General features: G+C 34.2%; 1 protein-coding gene across 1 annotated transcript; it reads right to left on the bottom strand.

Annotated features, from left to right (window-relative positions):
• Positions 1-569: 569 nt before the first annotated feature.
• On the bottom strand, positions 570-9,882 carry LOC140044224 (PR domain zinc finger protein 14-like). The gene is made up of 8 exons (XM_072088704.1): positions 9,839-9,882; positions 8,709-8,975; positions 6,939-7,143; positions 6,358-6,519; positions 5,794-5,905; positions 5,334-5,563; positions 4,607-4,904; positions 570-1,643 (listed from the first exon to the last, which is right to left on the bottom strand). Exons 1-8 carry the CDS (start codon positions 9,880-9,882, stop codon positions 1,384-1,386), a joined length of 1,578 nt encoding a protein of 525 aa, XP_071944805.1. The 3' UTR covers positions 570-1,383.
• Positions 9,883-10,132: the final 250 nt, after the last annotated feature.

Raw genomic sequence — 10,132 nt, 5'->3', positions numbered from 1 at the left:
ATCGACACCCCTTTTTGTTACCCTTTGTATAGTTTGGATATGTGTTTTTTTAATAGAAGCAATAAGGAAAACTAGTATTGAATAATAACAAACGTTGTAAAAACGTACCCATCTTATCACAGTAATCGATCTTGGCTTTCAAATAGACTTACACATTATGCAATGAATGTAGAACACCAAAGTCCTACGAAAACTCAAATGTATCATCAACTTATAGCAGCCAAATATGTGACTAACATTACTTTAAATTAATTCTAAACAGAAATACCTAATATTTGATGTGGTCTTTTAGATTGGGACACACCCCAAGAACCCAGTGGAAATTATGAAGACTGTGCCAATTTAAATCATCGACGTGGCGGTTTTTGGCATGATTTGTTCTGTACCAGGGAACTGCCAACTATATGTGAACAGTGTAAGTTAATTATAATTAATTATATACGCATGGTATAGGCTCAGCAGATAAATATTTACATAAATAAATAAATGTTTCTTGAATTGAATTGAATTGAATAACTTAACACTGCTTTTTTTGATAATAGTATCAACATGAGTCAGGTGAAAACAATTTTCAACAAAATTATTTTTTCAAAATAAAAATATTGAAAACTCCTTCATCACTAATAATAATAATAATAGCAAAATTTATGAGAAAAGGCCTGAGATTATAAAGATTATATTTAAGACCAATAATGCGGGAGTACCTTCTAATAACCATTGGTGTGGAACATCAATATCTATTTAGATATATTATGAAAATATAAATAATTTATTTAAACAATATCGTAGCATAGTAGGACAAGCACGTTAAGATAAACTCTAACTCTTTACATTGTAAACTAGATACCTGGCACACATTTTTGGCGCGCTTCGCATGCCCGCTTGCCTTGAACGCCTCGCACTTTGCCAATACTCCATCGCTACCATTGACGTGCCCTTTACCAATATTCATTGTTATTTGTAGTACCAACGACGATCATCAGTCGGCGTTCCAAGTGCCAAAGATTGACTGTCACCAACAATCTAATCAAGATGAAATATTGTGTCCGTGTATTAAACTAGTTGAAATACCGTAAAAACACAAGGTTTGTGTCCATAACATATCAACACCAGTAACCTCTCAACTCAGCCTCATTTCACCTTGCTAATCTGCCTGCAAAGTGGTGTTAATGATATATACTCTTCTTGCTTGTATTTACATGACTGACTAGGCCTTCATTTGATATGCCTACGCCTATTTTTAAACACATATAAATATCGATGAAACAACTGTTCCTATGTTAATCAATTAAGTAAGTCTTAGTAAATACTTTTATAAATGAGGCCTTTTTCTACGTATTTCAATCCAATGCATTCAATGATAAGCCAATATTACCACTGTTTTTAATTGACAGATTGAGGGAAAAACGTGTGAGGGAAATTCTGAGCGATAGCGTCCATACAGTCGTTTTTCGAGACCATTGGTACCGTGAGTGCGTTTACTATTTTATGGATCTGTGTCTGTCCAGACGGTAAATCATCCAGTGTGTGTAACTTTCGACTAGGGCCAACTTTTGAACACATCATACTTGAGCGATGTTGATCACGTGCCGATGATGTACCAAACTCGTCTCCACATTCCGTGCAACTGTATGGTGTTTTTCCTTTTAAAAGAACAAATTATATCAATAAATAAATAAGATAATTGGAACAATGAAGTGGATTAGTTTGTCCGACCCAGTAATTCTAAATTAGAACGTTATTTTGATTAAGTTATACACGTATAAAACAGTATTTTAAACTAGGATATTAACTTATTATGAAATAGTGCAGTATTCTACAGTATCAGAAATGAATTTCTATGGACGTATGCTATACAGATCAACCTGCCTGCTGGTTACGGTACATATATATATTACGTATAATTCATAATAAAATATTGTCTCATAAATAGTTTAACTCCAGTATAAGGAGGACACCAGGAACAAATACATTATTTAGCATTTATTAACAATTAATTATTAAAAGCAATAGATAAATTATAATGCTCTAAGAACTCTCGTGGAATTTAGGTAATATACATTTGTGTACAGCCACATCAAAACCAGGCACTTGGTGAAATATATATTTTTTTAGTTGATACTATAATGGTATTCCTCACAATATATCCTTCAAAATGGTGTTTGGATCATTTAAATCAAGCAAATATTCCCAGAGTTATGGCAATAAATGTATATAGCATTTATACTACAATTTATTTGTAATTACTGAGTAATTAACAGTCAAAGTTTAATGACAAATCAGACAGGAAGTTGCCCCATGCTGTTACAGATTGAACAATTAACACCTTAGCAACACTACCTTCTAGATAAACAATCATTCTGAAATTTGGCACACTTATTCAATATAGTGTTTTCTGATATTCATGAAAATTTCATCAAAATCCGAGGTGGTTATCATAGTTAATTATGACGATTACAAAGTACCACTAATTTACGTAAAATCTGTCAAATTCATTTATAATAGTGTAGTGTAAGAATAATACAGTAGGCCTACTAGTAGGTATTCAGGAAGATTGCCTTAGCTTATTATTAGTTCTAAACAAATTTAAAAAAAAACAGCAAACATTTTATTAATGAACTTTATTCAATTTTATTTCTCTTTTTACTTTATTTTATCTGCTTTTTGTTCAAAATGGCGCAGGGCACACAATGTCCCTCGTTTCTGGTCGGCAAAATTCAATTATCAGTATTTTATTTGTGAGTGATTTGTATTGTACTGGTTTTTAGTGTTAATGTTATGTATGTAAGAGAAACTCAACAGTTCTTTTCAGACTTAATATACGTGGTGTACCGCAAACTTTATATCAACATTTGATTTCACCATGCAAACCTTCAAACAATGTTATGTATTCTATTGTTGAACCAGCACCATAACAGATAGCCACACCCGTTAGCTTGAACAATGTTTTTAAGCATGATGAATAACGTGAAATTTAGCCAAGGTACCAGTATTTTATTTGTGAGGGATTTGTATTGTACTGGATTTTACTGTTGTTAAAGTTATGTAATACGTCTATTGTTGAACCAGCACCTGGCCTGATCATGACAGATAGACACACCTGTTAGCTTAAACAATGTTTTAAGCATGATGAATAACGTGAAATTTAGCCAAGGTACCAGTATTTTATTTGTGAGGGATTGTATTGTAGTTGTACTGGTTTTCTGGTTTTTACGGTTTATGTTTTGCACACACTCCCCACACACCCAACCCATCATTGGCAATTTTTAAGCATAATGAAATTTAACCAAATTGAAATAAATAAAATAGCCCAGCAGTAGGCCTAGTAAGTAAAGTAAAGCCTTCCAGGAGGCTTATTATACTATAGCGAGGAAAACTCTATCTTATTTTAATTGGGCTAGGCCTTGTTGTTGTTATTACTATTATTATTACTAGCTAGCTAGGCCTACTATGCCATGCAGCCTATCTAGGCTAGTAGCCCAGCGTAGTAGTAGGCCTAGGCGGATCTCCGCCTAGTCTAGGCTTATAGTACTAGGCCTAGTAGAGCCAGGTCTAGCCTACTGTACCTATCTAGGCCTAGGCCTAGTGCCAGTGGATTGAGAGTTACATTGCTAATATCAACTCTTACGATAAATAACTTAGCTAGGCCCTTTACTTTAGTATGTTATAACTTATTGTTATCAAGTCTGAGTCAGTACACGTCACTTTAGTATTAATGTGTACAGTACTAGATGAACTATAAAAAATATATTTTTCTCGACAAGCGTGTACTAGCGATAAGATTTTGTTGACCTGGAATTTGCCATGCTGGATGGGTCATGTGACAAAATTAAACCAATCACATCGCTTCTTTCAGCGTGTTCGTAGCAACAAGGCCGTTTTTGTTTACACTAAAGGGTTCTATAAAATCGGTTTTTATTGGTCTAAATCGTACAATCTGTGACATCACTCATTTATTTTTAGATTCATGAACAAAATACCTATCGAATGATACCAAGCTTTCAGGGGTTATCTACAAAATTACGGCGTAGGAATGACGAAAATAACTGCTTTTTTATAACGAATTACCACGTTCTTTCAATCGAAACACGAGGATAGAGGCTCAGATTTATGTAATTTTTACCACCTTTCCATTTGAATTAGTTAATAAGATATATATTTTTGAAATCTACGGTAAATTTCCTATCAGATAATGGTAAAAAAACAAAATGGTCAAAATATGAGTTTCACACATTCAAATGCATTTTACACAAATCCCTATCTAGCGACAAGCGCCTGGTTTTGATGTGGCTGTACACATTTATCGAAACCTGCCGCAGGACATAAGGTCAAATTGTATTTACGGCTGGACTAAAAAAACAGCAACTATCCCTGAAATACGTCATTGGAAACACTTATCGTCAATAGTATCAGCGAAGTCATTTTAGAAGGTCTGTACGTATTTATAAGCGAACGTTTAAAGTAAAAGATCGGAGTATGACGAAGAAATTGTTACGGATTATTCATAACTAAAGTTTTATTATATTATTTATCATCCATACGTAGTATGTACAGTTTATTGAGATTTTTTTCTGTAGTAAAATCTAGTTGTTAGCGTTAGACCCACCTGTGTGTACACCTGTACTGATATGGAATTTTAGTTCATACGGTTGGGTGAACGTTTTGCCGCAGAACTGGCAGACGCTAGACTTTTCCTTTGTATGTGTTCGGCGTACATGACTGTCGTGTGCTGCATGTGATGCAAATGATTTGAGGCAGTGTTTGCATTTAAATGGTTTCTCTCCACTGTGTTGACGAATATGAGTCCTTAGGATACTAGAGGCTGTAAACGCCTTACTGCAGTATACGCATTTGTATGGGCGCTCTCCGCTGTGCACACGAAGGTGTTTGTTCAAACTGCTTGACTAAAATGAAAATAACAGAAATATAATGTTAGTAACATTCATGTATTACGTGATAGCATCTTAGCAGACTATTAGGTAATTGTTTTTATTATGTATATTGGTAGAAAACAAAGATGTTAAAAACAGGATTGCGAAGAATATCATTTGCTAATTATGAACAGTTTTGTGTATGCATCCTGCCTAATATTGAATTAAATGTTATAGCTCGTCTATTATAATAAGAAATTGTTGTAACACTGGGCTTAATTAATATTAAGAACAATACTAAAATGTGTATTGAGCAATTATGTGAATGATCAAACAAGTTGTTGCATATGCCTGTAATTGCATATTTCAAATTTGCTTCTAAGACTTATTTTAAAATAAAAGTTATAGGCTACAGTAAATAAATAATGTCCGAAAATATAGTTGTAACATTATATTGCTTACCTGTGAAAAACTTTTACCACAGACATTACACTTATGAGGGCGGTGTTTTTCGTGAACATGAAGGATATGAATACGAAGTCTGTCTCTTTTTTCGAAAGATCGTCTGCAAAGATGGCACGGGAACTTCCGGTCACCCTGATCAACACACCTGGTGTATTTAAGATGTTTGTCACGATAATACTGGTAAGCGAACACTTTTCCACATCTGTTGCATTTGAATCCTTCCTTGTCTAAAAAAAGGAAATAGTTCCTATAATGTTATACCGCCATCTACAATTGTTAAAAAGTCAAAGTAAAAGAATAACACGATATACCAGATCTGAATATCGTTGTTTCTAAGTCATGATAGATAGCCTGCTAACTAGCTAGCTTCTATAGTACAGTTTTTCTATAATGTGTAGATGTGTAGTTGTGTAGTTTATGTAACTTATGAACTGCTTTCTAGAAAGATATAACTTACTGTCACTACTCTGATCATCTACAGAATTCAAAGTTGCTATCGCTTTGATTGACACTGGTACTCCCATGAACTGCAGATATGAATCACCGTACCAAACTAGAAGTTCAGAGCCCTGGAAAAATAAGAAAATGGGATGAAAATAAATATTGTATCACAAAGGTTGCAAAAAATCGTGACTGTTGTACTTATCTCTATGGTATATGCTGTACATATTTAACTGTGCTATTTGTGTTATATTCTCCCCAAACAACAGTGGTTTGAAGATGTGGTTCTTGGCCCTGTGCTTCTTGGTCGTATAAAGTTTAGTGCCGTTAATGTATTCGCACGCATTAGCTCATAAGTAATTATGTTTATAAAAAAACTCGTCTTTATGATCGTAGGTGTATCATAACCCGTGCCCATTTTGTCCTTACACAGTTTCATGATTTCAAATGTATTGTTTTGGTGTTTGATTTGGTGCTACACAATGTGTGTGAAAGGAAGGGAGGTTGAACTATCATCGCATAAATTCATTGCAAATTCGTAAATAATTGTATTATTCAAACTTAAAAGATTTTGTATTACCCTAGGTATGTCTTTGCATGCTTCGTAGTAGATATCGTTTCCTTGTTGAATCGCTGTTAAGTTTTGTTCTTGAGCGTAGCGGGCGTTGTTTATTAGCGCCATCCAGCATCCGGTGCATCCCTTTCCGTCAATGAAATGACTCAATTTACCTTCAACAAATATCTGAAATCGATCGGAATTTTTAGATTTAAACGGATTGCTGGGCACATGTCCATCATGAGTAAATAGGGTAGTATTGGGTGGTCAGAGAAGCTTAAACCTGTAGGTAGGCCCACTTTATTGAAAACAAGCAGTGAATTATCTCCAGGTGTAGGCCTACTGATCATTTACATGCCACGGGATCCATATTCTGTGCAGAGTTGGAGAAATGAAAGCGTGAGCAAAGAAATGTTTTAATGTGCTACATAGCAGCTTCACGTGGAAGACAGGCCTAGTAGTTGTATGATAGGCCTACACACATTTTAATCAAGCAACCGTGAAAAAAAAAACAACCCTGCTTGCCGTTATTATGTCTTTAGCCAATATTCGCTAGGCCTATATGTTAAATATTTTGCTTCTCACCTTATACAATTTAAACTTACCTCCCACATACAACTATTATCATCGGTGGTTTTAATTTCACTTGGGTGTACGATTTTACCTCGGAATGGACCAAATTTAGTTCCTTTCGGCGTCATTGCTTTGTCACAGAACGCACCATGGTGAGTGTTTCCACCTACTAACGTCTTTCTGATGATCACTCCTGAAACAAACGACAAACACACATCATATTTGAAATCAGTAACACTGTATTTGAAAAATTAGGTAGGCCCATTGCATTGTCCACTTTAGTCAGTTTTATTAAGGTAGTTATTGTTGAAGATTTTAAGAAATGAAAATAAAGTTCATCAAGTTACCTATCTAGTAGAAACATGTAATAAAACACTTACCATTTGGTATGTCCATCTGTGAAATATCAATGTGGTCTACGGCTGATTTAGATGTGTTGATTTTTCTTATCGCTAAAGAAACAATTACATAAACAATAACAGTATAGTACACTACATATCCATGCTGTTTAGGTTACTGCTAGACGTATTATTCATAGGAATGTTCAGAATAATGATTGTATAATACGTTCTGCTTAAAATAGTTATGGTGGTAAAATAATAGTATGTGTAACCTATATTTTGGAAAACAAAATACAATAACGATCAGTGTATTTAATAATAATAATATCCTGGATATATATAGCGCTTAATGTTGTGAAACCTCTAAGCCCTGAACATTATTGCCCCGGTCATTTTTTGCACCAAACACGTATGGCCTGGAAACATACTCCCATAATGCAGCAAGTAATCAGCGTTGTTTGTCTTGATCTAACCGGGTACCCATTTATACACCTGGGTGGAGAGAGGCAAACGTAAGTAAAGTATCTTGTCTAAGGGTACAAGCAATGCGGCGAGAGTTGGATTCGAAACGTGATCTCACGATCAGTAGTCCAACGTCCAACACACCCTTAATGATATAATGGTATCAAAATCAGTATAAAATCGCCAATTACAAGGTATGCGTACTCTGGTTGGAGGAAACATTGGTTTATCCTTTGAGTTTACCGACCTTATTGTAATGCCTACTTGGCGTATTGTGTCCTTTAAACCCGTTGTGTACGCTATAATAGGTTAACTGTTGACCGTGTTACTCACAAGTACTCCCTGAAAACCTTTCAAATTAACATCCTTTTGTTAAAGCTTTTCTAATCTATCGTTAACCTTGTAAATTTTTCAATGTGTAGGCACATCAGTAACACCTCTAACACTTGCATCAAGTTAAGACAAATTGTTCTTATTTTTCATCACTGATTCAATTCTACCTTCAGTCTCATGAGTGAGTTTTCTAATACGTGACCTTACTGTATATTATGTGATGTAACTAAGATACTTGAATAAAGAGTAAATAACATATTAACCAATACAAATTAACCATGAAGTCTCCTGTTTTCCCAATACCAATTAGGTTATATGCATGATATGCATATAACCTCTTGATTCTGTCAGGATCTTTATTTATTTATTTATTTATTTATATTATAAATAACAAAGATTCTGAGAAAATCAATCAATCAATATCTTATATCAATCAATTATCTTTATTAAAATCAATGCATATAACCTATAATTCGTCATAGTGACGAATTAAATCTAGTTATACTTAATTTAGAATGCGTGAGTTTGATTCTAGTTGAAATTGGCGCGTTGTTAAATTAATGTTTTGATTTGCATTGTAACTATAAGTACCTACCAGGATTGTGCACGTGTAGGCCCGACAGCGCATGTCCCGTCCAGCCAATCTGCCCCTTACTGTAACCATACAGAGATGTGTCAAGTTCTTCTCGAGTGAAGGAAAATTGTAGTGGTTGTAGACTTTCTTTTATACTTTTTATTCGATTGTTGTTTTTATCGACATTAACATGTTTAGGTCGAGTTGCGTGGTATGTTGGCGTTTCAATCGTAGCACGGTGTGGTGGTCGTAGAAATTCTGGTGCTAACCACAGATGATGATTGTGAAGCGGGATGCTTGTTCGACTGTCGTCGTTGCTCACCAGCTTGCCGAATGGTGGGGGCCATCGTAGAGTTAGACTAGTGTAACAATCAAGAAAAATAATAATGATTAATATCATAATGAGGATGATTTTCATTCGCCAATCATAATCATTGTAACAACTAGTAGGAAAGATCATAAGAGCAAAAACCGTCTGTACTCCCTTCTTTCCGTGTACACTACAACCAATGTTAACATAAACATCTATCTCTTTTTAATCATTTAAAATTGTCTATGTCCATATATCCATCGTGCTCTGTACTTTCAATTCAACATAACAGGATAATAAATACAATGAAGTAATCATGTGGGGGGGAGGGGTCATATAAGTCAGAAAGACTTTAAGTTTGACCCACCCCAAGATATAATAATATTAAAAACGAATGCGAAAGAAAAAAAAATACATAAACTAATATTAAATAAAAGAAAGCAGCAAAGCTACAATTTCTTTTTTAAACCACTTTATCCAATCTTAACTGGTCTTACGTTAACGTTAACCATATCTTGAAAGTAAATAGTTCTTGTAGGTAAAAGATAATCTTTTAAGCTTGTATGTATTATTGTTTTAAATCATATTTTTTATACTCATCCAACTGCGAGCACAAACTCACTCACAGGATGAACTAAACTATTAGTAGTAGTAGTAGTAGTAGTACTACTACTACAAGTATTATAATTATAATATTTTCATTTCTGCACATATTGCAAGGTGTTTCAACAGTACTGGTTTTGTAATGTAAAAATATAAAGTCTGTCGAACCTTTTCGAAATGATCACATTGATTTATTTCATACATCAAACGTATTATAAGTCTTTCCAAATAGCCCTGGTAAAGACCAACTATCTTTTTATCAGGCGATTAATACACTGTAATAATTAGCAACAGATGATGTTGGAATACAAAATAGTACCTTCTTTCTTGTATGGAGATCGAGCCAGTTCCATTGTTTACGAATGTTTACTGTCCTCTAGTTGTTTGCTAAACTAGCACTCATCGTAACATTTTAATTACTTCGTATTGTAACTGTTAAAGCACATTGTGATTTGTATTAACGTTAAACAATTATGTTGTCACAGAGATTCCAGTACGCGAGTTTGGGAAGGACGTTCGTGGAATAATTTCATTGTTAGGGTTTAACGAGATGCATTACACTACATAAACTATTATTTATAATCACGTATTTTCATAAGAAAT

Source organism: Antedon mediterranea, chromosome 1 (genome assembly GCF_964355755.1).
Source record: "Antedon mediterranea chromosome 1, ecAntMedi1.1, whole genome shotgun sequence".
NCBI classification, from domain to species: Eukaryota; Metazoa; Echinodermata; class Crinoidea; order Comatulida; family Antedonidae; genus Antedon; species Antedon mediterranea.
This window is presented reverse-complemented; position numbering and strand designations above follow the sequence as displayed.